The following is a 15,626-nucleotide window of genomic DNA, read 5'->3' as shown; positions in this document are numbered from 1 at the left end:
TGACAGGACTTAACTGTCCAGGGGTCCTTTACCTTTTATATATATATATATATATATATATATATATATAGATAGATAGATAGATAAAGATATAGATAAAGATATACCAATGATATACAGCAGCATTCTGTGTTCCTGTCATCACTGTGAGGCACATCTAAAGAGCTTGCAGGTTTTAAGTTCAGGAAAAAGGACAATGTCACATGGGGGAATATGGTAAAAGAGTGCAAGAATGGATTAAAGGGGGAATTTTCCAACGCCACCCATTCACACATTGCTAGGACTTGGGGCGATCCAGCTGAGTTGTTTTGGGGTAGGTTTGGAAGTGGCAAAAGGAAGTATGTTTCCTCTCACGCTACACAATTGGTTTGTGTAATTGATTATCTCAACATGTGAGAGCAGCCACTAGTTCAAATGCTTTTAAAAAATACATTTATGGATGTTAGCTACAGCGAAACAGAATCTCTCTGGTTTAGAGGCAGTGCTTTCTGAATACTGGAGGAAGAGGAGGCATTGTGCACAAGCTTACTGCACTCGTTCCCATCAGGATGAACCAATGGTAGGGAGTGTTAACTAGGATGTATTGAAACCAGCCCACTTCAAGCTATGGCCTTGGCTCATTTCAGCAAATCCAGTATAAGGCTAACCACAGTTCTTGGCTTAAAGAGAACAAAGAACTGTGGTTAGTGGAAAAATGCACATAAGTGTTGAGCAGGGGGGCATACAAGCCAGAGGCTCATGTATGCAATGCTAAACTGTAGGGCCTTTTCAGTCATAGCCCCACATCTATGGGATGTCTGCCCTCAGGAAGAAGGTGTGGCCTAGTTGCAGGTGAATTGAAAATGAAGTCAAAATGCATTATTATTTCAATCCATTTTTTTCATTGTTGCATCTTGGTTACATTTTAATTGTTTTAAGGAGTGTAATGTGGATTTATATTGCCATGTACACAACCTTGTGAGAGCAACTGCCCTGAAAACTGAATATATATATATATATATATATATATATATATATATGTGTGTGTGTGTGTGTGTGTGTACAGTGGTACCTCGGGTTACATATGCTTCAGGTTACATACACTTCAGGTTACAGACTCCGCTAACCCAGAAATAGTACCTCGTGTTAAGAACTTTGCTTCAGGATGAGAACAGAAATCGTGCAGCGGCGCGGCAGCAGCAGGAGGCCCCATTAGCTAAAGAGGTGCTTCAGGTTAAGAACAGTTTCAGGTTAAGAATGGACCTCCAGAACGAATTAAGTTTGTAACCAGAGGTACCACTGTACATGTATATGCATGCATGGAGAGGTGGAAACATTTGCAGTGTGTGTGCTGTCCCTTGTGGGGAAAATTTCGTGTGTGAACTGTTTCTCTTTGCCACACCCCAAATAGTGTGTTTGTCAGCCTGAGCCTGATTTATATAACTCACCTCTTTCCTTTTGCATTCTTCAATAATTCAAAAGCAAAGCTAGGAACATTTTGGTACAAGCCTTTTACCCTTTCCTTAATTCATCTGCACTTGGGTGAAGCAGACCTTTCAGGAAGCAGACAAGAATGGCGATGGCTTGCTGAATATTGAAGAGATTCACCAGTTGATGCATAAACTGAACGTCAGCCTGCCCCGGAGGAAAGTAAGACAAATGTTTCAGGTGAGCATCTTTCCTTGCCCTCCCGGGAGCTTAAGTGTTAGTCTCGTGAAAGGTGAGAATCCCGAGGGTATCGACGAAGATTAATGGGCAGGCTGTGGGATGCCATTAATTGAAGAGACGATGGGGACAAGCTAATCATTGTGGCCATGTCAGCATCTGGCTCTTGCTGGACTGTTGACATCTGGCATCAGGCCTCTCTCAAGGAATTATAACATTTAATTAATTGCAGGCTGCATGCTGAAATCTGCTTTGTGTTGAGGCCAGTGATTGATCGCTCTTAGACCCAGTTGCTTTGAGTGTCCTCTGTATTTAGCTGCACTATTGTGCTGTGAGTTTCCTTGAACACAGCAGTGCTATTTCCCTTCTCATTCTGCACCCATAACTTAACAGCTCCCTAGTATTAGAGCCATTGCAGTGTAGCGGTTACTCTTGGACTTTGGGAGGTCTAGATTCCAATCCCCCCTGAACTAGGAATCTCACCTTGGCCCAGTTACTCTTTATCTCTCAGTCTAAGCTACCTCCCAGGGTTGTTTTGAGGATACAACTGCATGGGATATGGGTGGCATTGTGGTCTAAACCACTGAGCCTCTTTGGCTTGCCAATCAGAAGGTCAGCGGTTCAAATCCCCATGACAGGGTGAGCTCCCGTTGCCCTGTCCCAGCTCCTGCCAACCTAGCAGTTCAAAAGCACACCAGTGCAAGTAGATAAATAGGTACCACTGTGGTGGGAAGGCAAACAGCATTTACGTGTGCTCTGGCACTCATCACAGTCCTTCATGCGCCAGTAGCGGTTTAGTTATGCTGGCCACATGACCTGGAAAGCTGTCTGTGGACAAACGCCGGCTCCTCGGCCTGAAACAAGATGAGTGCCGCACTCCCTAGTCACCTTTGACTGGACTTAACCGTTCAGGGGTCCTTTACCTTTTACCTTTTCACGACAAGGAGGAGAAGAACCATGTATCTCCTTAAGTGGGGCACAAATGTGAGGATGTGCAAACAAGCAAATACTAACTTTAATGGGATGCAACAGCATTTATTACATATGTTTTGAAACTCCCACTGTGTGTTGAGATGGCTGCTCTTTCTCAGGAGCAGGGGAGATAGGCAAGGGAAGTGGGAAGTTTTGCAGGCAGATTGACCAAAGGTACTGTGATTGTGAATTGCATTCCCTTTATCCCTTTGTGTGGCTGTGGCGGGGCAACTTGCAGCCCTCCAACAGTTACGGAAGGCCATACTGTCTTTATAGCATTCACTCATTAGGTTTTTTTAATCAGTCTTGGAGTCTTACAAGAAGGTTGGCTCCTCCAGAGAGCTGGGTCATGGCTGGGCCTTTGTCCCAAGACTGACAGGGGTATAGCTGTTCTGGTGGCAGCAGCACCACCCTCCTTTTACTCTGAGGAAGTTTAAAGAACGTGTGAACAAATTCTTTGTTTGCATGCCCTGCATGCCGAGGTAAAGGAGCTCAACAGCCCACACCCAAATGCATCCCACTCTTTAATTTGATGTGTAGGGGAAATCTGTAATGATGGTGGATTTGGACTGTGCTTTTTGACACTGCTCTTGGGTCTTTATTTCCTGCAAGAACTGTGTGCTGTTCATCTTCAAATAAACTCAAACGCACAAGCACCAGTTCATGCCTAGGGGCTTCGACTGTTTGGGACAAGTGCTCCATTGCATGGAACCCGTACATGTGATCAGATGTTTGCCTGTTTGAATTCCTCTGCAGAAAGCTGTGCTCTACTCAATGGTTGTTAGACCTGGATGGTGGGAGCAGCATTAAAAGTGTGCCTGCACTGCTCCCACTCCATCAACATTACATGTATGCCCGACACATAATGAGGAACCCTTTTTCCACTCTCCCTTCTGGAATGGCTTTCAGCCAGCTGCCTGAAACTTAGCAAGGAAAGCCAAACTTCCTTCATTGAAAGCTTGTTACTCTGGGGACTTAACTACACAAAAGAAGAGTGTACTTTGGAAGAACTACTGTGAAATGTTTTGTAAATCCCAAGCAAATCCTCTTAAGCAGATGCTGAAAGTTGTTGGGTTTTTTGAAAAATAAAAAAATCCATAATAGCATGTAGCAGGTTATGCACCTTTCTTCCCTCAGGACAGATTCAAAAACAGCAATCAAAAGTAGAGTTAGTGTTTTGATATTTCTCCCCCTGAGTCCTCTGTTGTTGCAGGCTTTTAATGTTCTTGAATAGCATTTTGGCAGCAGAAATGAAACAATTTGAGACCGTGGAATTCCACTCACCCCCCCCCCCAGCCTCCCACAATTAGGTGTAAAATTCAGAGGCAGCACTGTGCTGATTTTCATTCAAAGCCTGACATTTAAGCCTCATATTTAAGGCTGCTATACATTTTCTTGGGTATAAGTCCCATTCAACTCAGTGGAGCTGGGGATCAATGTATTTGAAGATATTACCTTTGTTAAATTATTTTATTTTGTTACCTTTCCTTTCAAGAAGCTCAAGGTCGTGTCAGCGATTTCCCCCTTTTCTCTGCACAGCAGCTCTGTGAGGGCGGCTAGGCTTGAGAGATAGTGACTGGCCCAAGATCACCCAGTGAGCTTTGTGGCTAATTTGGAGTTTGAACCCGGGTCTCCCTCCAAATAGTCCAACGCTCTAACCATGCTGAATCTTTCGTGTGGGATTTAGCAGGGGACATTTTGAATGCTGATCAGTGTTGCTTTCGTAGTTATCTCTCGCTTAGACTACTGCAACGTGGTCTACATGGCACTACCTTTGAAGGTGACCCGGAAACTACAACTAATCCAGAATGCGGCAGCTAGACTGGTGACTGGGAGTGGCCGCTGAGACCATATAACACCAGTCCTAAAAGACCTACATTGGCTCCCAAGTATGTTTCCAAGCACAATTCAAAGTGTTGGTGCTGACCTTCAAAGCCCTAAATAGCCTCTACCCAGTATACCTGAAGGAGCGTCTCCACCCTCATCGTTCAGCCCAGACACTGAGGTCCAGCGCCGAGGGCCTTCTGGCAGTTCCCTCACTGTGAGAAGTGAGGTTACAGGGAACCAGGCAGAGGACCTTCTCAGTAGTGGCGCCCGCCCTGTGGAATGCCCTCCCAGCAGATATCAAGGAAATAAACAACTATCTGACTTTTAGAAGACATCTGAAGGCAGCTTTGTTTAGGGAAGTTTTTAATGTTTAATCTACTATTTATTTACACAGTATGTACAGACAAAAGCATAATAGTGTCCGTTCTTTCCAGTTCCAAGAGAACAACAGGCACAAGTAAAAATGAAAGTACATTACAAAGTACATACAGCGTAGGAGATAAGACTGTCTTCCGTTTCCCACATTCTTCTCAGACAGGCATGTGATTTACACCAATCACAAATGCAGCATCGGAGGAGCGAAATTGCTAACATTATCATGTTTTTAATATTCTGTTGGGAGCCACCCAGAGTGGCTGGGGAAACCCAGCCAGATGGGTGGGGTATAAATAATAAATTACTACTACTACTACTACTACTACTACTACTATACTACTATTATATTTGAATGCTGTCAACTCTATCCCGTTTTCTGGGAGATCGGGATTCCTTCCAGTTCAGCCTTTAATCCTTTTTTTGATCTCCATCACTTGTCTGTCACAGCCCATTTTCTGCTACTTTGGCCTTCCTTCTGGCTCTGGCTCTGGACCCCACTTCTGGCATCTCTCCCAGCTTGTGACTCACTATTTGTCCTCCACTGCTGCCTAGCTCTGGTGACTCAGGCTGCTGCTATGTAAACACTGCATGCATTTAGGTTGACACATGCAGCAGAGACATTTGAATGTCCCTCCTGGCTTGGTGTGCTGTTGGCATACGGAACAGCTGCTGAATGACAATAACAGGAATGGCTGGGATTTGGGATTGGTTGATGCCTCAGGCTGGTTTGCCCATCACACCAAACCATAGCTGGTTCCAAACCATGGTTTAACCATGAATGGCTTCCTTCTCCTCTTCTGTGCATGACACAACCAAGCCTTAGTACAGTGTTTTGCTTGAAACAAGTCACAAACTGTAAGTCAGGAGGCTATTTCTGGATTACTGCTCGTAGTTTATTTGGAAAAGAAGAAGAAGCAAACCATGACTGAGGTTTTGCAACATAACAAACATGCCATGGCTTGTTTGTGCCACAGTGTGGGAAGGTGTGTTCATGATTAAACCATTGTTTAAAAAGAAACTATGGTTTTGCATGGCATGGGAAGTGATTCATTGGCTCAAGGTGGATCTACACACAGGGGAAAAAATGATATCAATAAGTCAGAATGTAAATCGTTATCGCAAAAGAAAAAAACACTATGGGAAAACGCTTTGAAATTTCTTTTGCTCTCTGGCACCATCTGGTGTTGCATGTTTAGAACACATTCAAAATGCTGTTTCTTGACTAATGTAGCTGAGTCCTCAGATAAGACCCCTAGGTTTGTTATAGTTTTGTCTGATGTGTGAATTTCAAGCCACGCTTATGGTCATTGTTATGCATTCAGAGGCTGCTGTAGCACAAAGAAAGGTATGAAATGGAGTGCCAAGAGGGTGGAAAACAAAAGCAAATAAGCAGCTCTAAGTATGGTTTGCCTGTGGTGTGTTTGGAAGCTCAAACTGTGGTTTGGAATTCTAAATGATGGTTATACAATGGATGGAGAACCTTTCTCCCTCCAGATTTCATCAGACTCCAGGTTGCATCTCCAACCCATGTGGCCAATGGTCAGGGGTGATGGGAATTGTATAGCAACATATGGAGGGCCCCAGATCTAAATTAAGTCTGAATTGAGTCACATGGGTATTCACAATTATCTTTTCCTACTGTGAACAGCCTGCCATGCTACCCAGCACACATAATTGGTTATGCTTGTTCCTCAGGAGGCCGACACCGATGAGAACCAGGGAACCTTGACCTTTGAAGAATTTTCTGTGTTTTACAAGATGATGTCATTAAGGCGTGACCTCTACTTACTGCTTTTGAGCTACAGCGACAAGAAAGACCACCTCACTGTCGAGGAATTTGCTCAGTTTCTGAAAGTGGAACAAAAGGTAGGAAAACCAAGAAATAAATGTAGATTCCGTCTTTCCATTCACGCATATCAAAATGTCTTCTGCTTCTGTCTCAATGTCCAGCCTCGAAGGCTTTTGAGATGGAGAAAGTGAAGTCAGCCGTACAAGGAAGAAATAATTTTGCATTCATTTGTCTTGAAAATATTTACCAATTATTTTCCCTTGTGTTTGGACCCCTTGACAGATATTGATATTGACAGTCTATAAATTGTTTATTGATTCTATATGGTCTTTATTGTCCTGCTTTTGTTATATGATGCCCTGGGAATCTTGTGCCCTATACATTTGTTAAATAAATGGGCACAAGTGCCCTTTTCTGGATCTTGAGCAATTAAATGTCCTCTAGCAGGCAAAAACATGCGCTGCCAGGTAAGGATTTGCAATTCTTACCTGTCAGCAAATTTAGTTTGGCAGAGTGAAGGAGTCGCCTGTGCTGGAAATATAACTTTTGCACCAAACATGTTTCTATAGCACGGAGAGAGGTATACCGTATTTTCCCGTGTATAAGACAACCCCATGTATAAGACAACCCCTATTTTTGGGAGCCCTCAACAGTTGTTGAGCTTCTTTTGTAAGTTCGCTGAGCTGTTGAGCAGCTTTTCGACGATCCCCCGCTCTGGCCGACGGAACTGGTGCCGTAATACACCGCATACTGGCACTCACCAAATACAGGTGAGCGGGTAAGCAGCCCCCTCCCCGACATTTACCTGCTACCTCCATGGCACCAGCCCTCGCTTACTTAGCATATTAACCCGTGTATAAGACGACCCTCAATTTATCACAAAAAATATATTCAGAAAAAAGAGGTTGTCTTATACGTGGAAAAATACGGTACTTTTAAAAGGTTGGGACTTTTGAGGGATCCAGTAAGGCAGACTGTGGACTTCATCAATCTGTTTGTGGGCCACGGGCAGTAGACACTGCCCACACCTGTTGTAAATAATTGGTTTTTTGTTTCACTGCTGCTCCCGGCTTCTGCTTGTCATCTGTTGTTCATTACCAATACATTTGTCAGCTGTCAGGCGCCCAGCCTCTCTGCCCTCTGCCCATCGCAATTCCGTAGGTGCTTTTGGAGTGAACTCATGCAAGGCAGTCGTATTGTTTCCATTACTTCACCTTGGATCAGTGGCTTTGAGAAACACCTGCCATCCATTCAAAGGACTGTGTGCATTGTCAGCATTATGACCTCCCTTCTGGAGACAAGGAGGGGTTCCAGTGGGATGGGCAGCTCACTGAGCCTTGACCTGCTGCCAATGAGTAACAGAAGATGTGTGAGAAACACGGAGGCGAGGGTAATGAGAAGGCTGCTGCTCACTGACCAGTTGAAGTTAGTCCAGTACAGGACTATGCAGCCAGGGTGCACAGGCTCCATTTTAGGCATTTATTTTTTGCCCAAGCTCTGGGGCCAACCATGCAGAAACACCACAGCTTTTTGGCTTGAGGGCAGGGAAAACATGTCGCGCCATCTCCGGAGGAGGAAAGAAATTAAAACACGTTGCAGATTTTCCAAAAAATAGACCAGAGGAAATTAATACAGTGGTACCTGTATTAATTACAGACGCTTTAGGTTACGCGTTTTCGGGTTGCGCACTGCGCCGAACCCAGAAGTACCGGAAGGGTTACTTCCAGGTTTCGGCGCATACACAGAAGTGCTAAATCGCGCTTTGCCCATGCGCAGAAGTGCTGAATTGTGACCCGTGCATGCGCAGATGCGCCACTGCAGGTTGCGAACGTTGCGTGTTGCGAATGTGCCTCCTGCACGGATCACGTTCGCAATCCGAGGTTCCACTGTATTTCATCCAGCAGAGCTTTACTGCTACTGAAGGCAAATGAGCATAATGGTCACAAATCCAAAATGTTCAGGATTGGCACAGTCCATAAAAATCCAGTTGCTCTGTCACAAGAGACTAGGGCCCTGCGAGACCTGACATCTTTCCGCAGGGCCTGCAAGACAGAGCTGTTCCACCAGGCCTTTGGTCAGGGCGCAGCCTGACTCCCTCCTCTGGCAATCTGCACAGAATTTTGCTTAACGGTTGCCATCAATTTGATTTTAATTAATTTTTATAATGAAATGTTTTTAGAATGTTGGATTATTTGACTGTTGTTAGCTGCCCTGAGCCCGGCTTTGGCTGGGGAGGGCGGGATATAAATAAAATATTATTATTATTATTATTATTATTATTATTATTATTATTATTGCAGCACTTACAGTAGAACTTAGAATGCTTATAATAAGTCTAAACCTTAAGACTATAGCATACAGAATAGAATCCCGAACAAAGAGACAGAAGGAGAAAGTGAGTGAAACCCAGGCTCCTTCTGGCCCTACTATTATAGTCAGCACGACCTTGACAAAAAGATAACATAACCAGTTTAAACCAGCTGTACTCAGCTTCCCAGAAGGAATAATCCAAACAAGAACTCTCTGCCTGTTTCCTTCACATAGAAAGAAAACTTTCCAGAACACTCTTGTATTAATCAGAATAGGAACAATCTCTCCACATCAGATCAATACTTTCTGTACTAAGAAATGCAAATTGACAAAACAGTCTATTTTGCAGTATACAGTTGTTGCATATTTCATAGGATCATAGTTGGAAGGGACCTTGAGGATCATCTAGTCCAACCCTTCAATGCAGGAATATGTAGCTGTCCCATACGGGGATTGAACCTGCAACCTTCGCATTATCAGCATCATGCTCTAACTAGCTGAGTTATCCAGGTTTGCTGCCATGAAGCAGCATTAATAAGTAAGGAAGAACCCTGCTGGATCGGGTCCAAGGCCCATCTAGTCCAACATCCTTCCCTGATTCCCTCTCTGTTTAAAAACAAGTAATATGTATATTTATTTTGTTTGCAAGTATCCTGTGGAACTTTGACCACTCTAGGAGTTGGGTTGGTTCATGATAAAATCATTATCACACTTTTCCTTCAAGGAGTTCAAGGTTGTATACATGGCTCCTCTTTTTTGTACTTTTGTACTTTTCTCCTCACAAAAACCCTGTGAGGTAGGTTTACTGAGTTAGTGACTGCCCCAAGGTCACCCAGTGAGCTTAATGGCCGAGTGGGGATTTGAACCCCTGGTCTCTAAGGTCTCCATCCAACACTAACCATTACTACAGAATACGGACGGACTCTCTTATCACCCATATTTAGCACAGTATAATATTTCTAGAACACTTTATTTGATGATCACAGCACCGCATAAAAGAATACATAAATTACTTCCTAAAGAGGAAAAAATCTTAAGCCAGCCTCCACCAACCAACCTGGTGCCTTCTTGATGTTTTGGCCTAGAAAACTCATCAGCTTCAACCAGCAAAGCCAAGGACTGTGATAATGGCAGGAAAAGCTGGAATAATAATAATAATAATAATAATAATAATAATAATAATAATGTGGTACCTTGGGTTACATACACTTCAGGTTACATACACTTCAAGTTACAGACTCCGCTAACCCAGAAATATTACCTCAGGTTAAGAACTTTGCTTCAGGATGAGAACAAAAATTGTGCTCCAGCAGCGCGGCGGCAGCAGGAGGCCCCATTAGCTAAAGTGGTGCTTCAGGTTAAGAACAGTTTCAGGTTAAGAACGGACCTCCGGAACGAATTAAGTACTTAACCCGAGGTACCACTGTATAATGGAAAGCTTTCCCTTCCATTTTTGTTTAATTTTTGTTTAACCTCAGTTTTTCCTTTTGTCTAAACAAACAAGCTGTAGTTAAAGTTAACTCTGGTTTGTTTGAAACAAGCTAACTTTAAATTGCCACATTTTGAATCCTGTGATGAATGCAGAAATGCCCAGGGCACTGTCTGGTCCTATTTTTGTTGGATGACCGTCAGTTTTTAGGACCCAAGGATGTTTACATGGTACTTAGTCAAATCTAACTAGGCCTCAGTCCAATATACCTGAAAGAGTGTCTCCACCCCCATCATTCTGCCTGGACACTGAGGTCCAGTCCCGAGGGCCTTCTGGCGGTTCCCTCACTGCAGGAAGCCAAGTTACAGGGAACCAGGCAGAGGGCCTTCTTGGTAGTGGCACCCGCCCTGTGGAATGCCCTCCCACCAGATGTCAAAGAGAAAAATAACTACCAAACTTTTAGAAGGCATCTGAAGGCAGCCCTGTTTAGGAACGCTTTTAATGTTTGATGCATTACTGTATTTTAATATTTTGTTGGAAGCCGCTCAGAGTGGCTGGGGAAGCCCAGCCAGATGGGCGGGGTATAAATAAACAACAACAACATCTAGCTAGGTAACTACAAGAGAGAAATTCTTTTTCCAACCCGGCACTGTGTCTCCATGGTTGTGGATTGCCCTCCCAGCACCAAATTTGATGTCTCTTCAGCACTAGACAAAAACCACTCATTGCTACAAAACTCCCCATCCCTTTTCATTATACATTGCATTGCTTTAACTGAGAATTTCTTTTTGCTACTTTGTCTTCTGCCTTACTTTTTGTGTCTGTGCAGTGTTTTGTTTTTCCACTCTTTGCTTTAAAGTGATTTGCTTTGGTTTCATAGTTGTGTTTTTGCTGCATCCTAATTGCATTTTATTATAACTCTGATGGATTTGTTCTGTCTTGTATGCTGCCTAGCTACTGTTAAAAGGCAGTTTATGCACTGAATGAATGAATGTGGCGGCTGGTTGGATTCCCAGATTTAGATTATATTCCTTCTAGTCTTCCCTGTTTAACCTTGCTGTACTTCATACGTATTCCCTCTGCACAGACTAAGAAACTCTAGTTTCTTAGTCCCTAGTTCCTGACATCTTGTACCAAATATTGCTTTTTCTGGGGGATAATTTTACTCCTGTAGGTCTCACATTCTGATCACCATGTGGATTAAACCAAGATAATTCAGATTAGCTTCAGCACCTGCGAAATGCTGAGCTTATTATTTAACTATGTCTGTAGTGTATATATGTAATGCTCTGGAAACCAATAGGCTTTGACATCCATACTAATCTCATGAGCTGAACTGGAAGCGATAAGTACAGCTTGACTTCGCTCGGACAATTGAATCTGTAGAAATGACTAGATATCGAAAACGTTGGGTTCTGATCCAGCTACACTGCAGTGCTGTTGAGCCCCAATGATTTCCATGGGAAGTGTTATACTCCTCTTTCCACAGAAATCAGTAGAATTTAAATATGTTTCATTTTGACTAAATTTTGCTGAGTCCTTGTAAGATTTTTGATTTATTAAATTAGCACCCTCTTAATTGCAGTAATTGGGATGTGGGTGGCGCTGTGGGTTAAACAACAGAGCCTAGGACTTGCCGATCAGAAGGTCGGCGGTTGGAATCCACGCGACAGGGTGAGCTCCTGTTGCTCGGTCCCAGCTCCTGCCCACCTAGCAGTTCGAAAGCACATCAAAGTGCAAGTAGATAAATAGGAACCGCTCCGGCGGGAAGGTAAACGGCGTTTCCGTGCGCTGCTCTGGTTCGCCAGAAGCGGCTTCATCATGCTGGCCACATGACCCGGAAGCTGTACGCCGGCTCCCTCGGCCAATAAAGCGAGATGAGTGCCGAAACCCGAGTTGGTCATGACTGGACCTAATGGTCAGGGGCCCCTTTACCTTTAATTACAGTATGCATATATATTAAAAATATAGTCCACCCCCCCACAAGGTGTGATGGACAGACCTGAAAAAGTTTGCTGACCCCTGTATTAAATGATGTGATGAACCATTTTATTATTTTATATTATGAACCTGAATCATGTTTCAGTGTTGCTAGGTACTTGAATTTAGAACCACTGTGCCCAATTAAAGTAAATTATGCAGTCCTGATCCATTACTTCACCGTTGACCTCAGTACACTGCTGTTGCATACCAAATGGCAGAAAGCATATTCCCCACTACTGAAAAACTGTAGCTGTTCCCCACTCATCAAGGATTACAATGCAGGACATTAAGGGGCAGATCTGAAAATTAGCAGCTCTTATCATAGATCAAGCTGATCTTGAATTCTGACAAGACAGGCACTGTGTGTTGTGTGGTTCCTGTGTCTGATAAGTTGGCCAATTGCCTGCCCTGGTTAGGGATTGCACTCTCCCGAGTTGATCACATATTGCTTGACCACAGTAGTTTAGACCAGGGGTCAGCAACCTTTTTCAGCAGGGGGCCGGTCCACTGTTCCTCAGAGCATGTGGGGGGCCGGACTATATTTTGGAGGGGGGGGAATGAACGAATTCCTATTCCCCACAAATAAGCCAGAGATGCATTTTAAATAAAAGCACACATTCTACTCATGTCAAAACACCATGCAGGCCCCACAAATAACCCAGAGATGCATTTTAAATAAAAGGACATATTCTACTCATGTAAAAACACGCTGATTCCCAGACTATCCACAGGCCAGATTGAGAAGGCAGTTGGGCTGCATCCGGCCCCCGGGCCTTAGGTTGGCTACCCGTGGTTTAGACACTGTTGACTTGAGATTGGATTCCTTCCCTTGTAGTTACTACAGAATGCTGAAGCACATTTATTGACAGGAGTGAAAAGGCTTGTTCATATCTCAGTTGATTAAGCCAGAATATTGCTGTCCAAGTTGTTCCATAAACACACACCTTATGGAGTCATTTGTACCCCGCCCCCTTTATTGTTTTTGCTGAGAAACAGGATGCAAATTTGACAAACAAATACCTAAACCACAAAGATAAAACAGTTCATCAAAGTTTGGGCACAGAATTGGAGAAGACGGTGTCTTTGAGAAACTATTGCTAAAAAACCCACTAATCTTAGAGTCTTAAAAAAGAAGAAACTCCACTCTATCCTTTAATGGTGGATATTTTTACTACATATCTCCTGGGCAATCTGATTTTAAAATGTTAATTATCTTTTTCATTGATATGCTATGTGTACAAATATGCTAATACAAGTATGAATAGTAACCATTCTAGAGGGTATTTCTAGGGAATCTGTTTTAAGTAATTCAAATGTAGATGAGAACATGAAATTTCTTTTCCAGCAGGAAACAAATGAAATCAAAGCACAAAGAAAAAGATAATGAATATTATAAATGAGGTCAATTTTGGATTGCCAAGGTTTAGTGAGACAAAATTTGAATGAAAAGAATCTGGAGAAGCATTGACAACTCCCCCTCCTCTTCGTCATGGTTATGTGATGAATATTATACACTGCATTAAAATGCCATTGAAATCCAGCTAGGATAATAGGTCCCTCTAGAGTGTGTATTATGCTGTAAAATCACACATGTTCTTAATGGTTCTCACTGTTGCTCCTGTCTTGTCTACAACACCTTAACTGTGTAGCGCTTGGAAGAATCAAGGCTTCAGCGAATGTCCTGAAATCTTCCCCTGGATCAATGTTTTGTGTGTCCTCCACTGCAAACACAGATCTCCTTTACAACGAGATTTCCCCATTCACTTGAGTTCTTTGGAGTTTCCTTCACCGTTGAATGGAATGAGGGAGTCCTCTGTGGACGTGTTCCAACACACTGGCGCTTTCACGGCCTTCAGGAAAAGTTTGGCCAAGTCAACCAACTCTATAGACTCGCTGGGTTCCAAATAGCCCCTGTTTTAAAGCCGTTGCATTGACTGCCAGTTTGTTTCCAGGCTCGGTTCAAGGTGCTAGTGTTGCAAAGCCTTAAATGACTTAGGCCCTAACTATCTGAAAGAATAGTTTCTTCTGGGAGTCTAGTGCGCAGCCTGGGAGTCATTTTGGACTCACAACTGTCTATTGAGACGCAGGTCAATTCTGTGTCCAGGGCAGCTGTTAGGCTGAGACCCTACCTGCCCGCAGTGGTGCATGCTCTAGTTATCTCTCGCTTGGACTACTGCAACACGCTCTACGTGGAGCTACCTTTGAAGATGACCTGGAATCTACAACTAATCCAGAATACGGCAGCTAGACTGGTGACTGGGAGTGGCCACCGAGACCACATAACACCAGTCTTGAAAGACCTACCGTATTTTTCGGACGATTGGACGCACCGGACCATAGGGCGCACCTAGTTTTTTGGGGGGGAAATAAAGGAAACTTTTTTCCCCTTTATTTCCCCCCCAAAAGCAGGTCAGGGAAACCGAACCAGGTCGAGGAACAGCGGGATAGTGGCGCTGCGCCTCCCTGCTGTCCCCCGAGCTTGTGGGGCTGGTTGATGTCTGCCTGGCCCGCGGGGCGCTCTGCTTCAGGGCGCCCCGCCCGCCGGGCGGCAGGCTGCTATCCGCAGCTTGGGGAGCCTTGCGGGGAACTCCTGCAGGGCTCCCCACCCTGCGGATGTCTGCCCGGCGCAAGGGGCGCTCTGATTCAGGGTGCCCCGCCCACCGGGCGGCAGGCTGCTATCCGCAGCTTGGGGAGCCTTGCGGGGAACTCCTGCAGGGCTCCCCACCCTGCGGATGTGTTCCCGGAGCGCCGGGCGCTCTGCTTTCAGGGCGCCCGACGCTCCGGGAAGCAGGCTGCTATCCGCAGCCTAGACATCCCTGCGGGATCTCCCGCAGGGTTGCCTAGGCTGCGGATGTGTTCCCGAAGCGCCGGGCGCTCTGCTTTCAGGGCGCCCGACGCTCAGGGAAGCAGGCTGCTATCCGCAGCCTAGACATCCCTGCGGGACCTCCCGCAGGGTTGCCTAGGCTGCGGATGTGTTCCCGAAGCGCCGGGCGCTCTGCTTTCAGGGCGCCCAACGCTTCGGGAAGCAGGCTGCTATCCGCAGCCTAAACATCCCTGCGGGATCTCCCGCAGGGTTGCCTAGGCTGCGGATGTGTTCCCGAAGCGCCGGGCGCTCTGCTTTCAGGGCGCCCGACGCTTCGGGAAGCAGGCTGCTATCCGCAGCCTAAACATCCCTGCGGGATCTCCCGCAGGGTTGCCTAGGCTGCGGATGTGTTCCCGAAGCGCCCGGCGCTCTGCTTTCAGGGCGCCCGACGCTCCGGGAAGCAGGCTGCTATCCGCAGCCTAGACATCCCTGCG

The 15,626-nt window shown here is 45.0% G+C and overlaps 1 protein-coding gene across 8 annotated transcripts in view; it reads left to right on the top strand.

The window, feature by feature from the left end:
• Nucleotides 1-15,626, top strand: part of PLCH1 (phospholipase C eta 1) — a 144,308-nt gene that overhangs the window by 75,327 nt on the left and 53,355 nt on the right. For 7 of the 8 annotated variants that reach the window (XM_053390329.1, XM_053390334.1, XM_053390328.1 and 4 more), the window contains 2 exons: nucleotides 1,518-1,647; nucleotides 6,514-6,684. In XM_053390329.1, coding sequence (XP_053246304.1) covers nucleotides 1,518-1,647; nucleotides 6,514-6,684 — 301 coding nt within the window. The remainder of the gene's footprint in view (nucleotides 1-1,517; nucleotides 1,648-6,513; nucleotides 6,685-15,626) is intronic. The other variant, XM_053390333.1, reaches the window with a different exon arrangement.

This window comes from Podarcis raffonei, chromosome 5 (genome assembly GCF_027172205.1).
Source record: "Podarcis raffonei isolate rPodRaf1 chromosome 5, rPodRaf1.pri, whole genome shotgun sequence".
Taxonomy (NCBI): Eukaryota; Metazoa; Chordata; class Lepidosauria; order Squamata; family Lacertidae; genus Podarcis; species Podarcis raffonei.
Note: the sequence above shows the minus strand (reverse complement) of the source record. Positions and strands in the feature narration are given on the sequence as shown.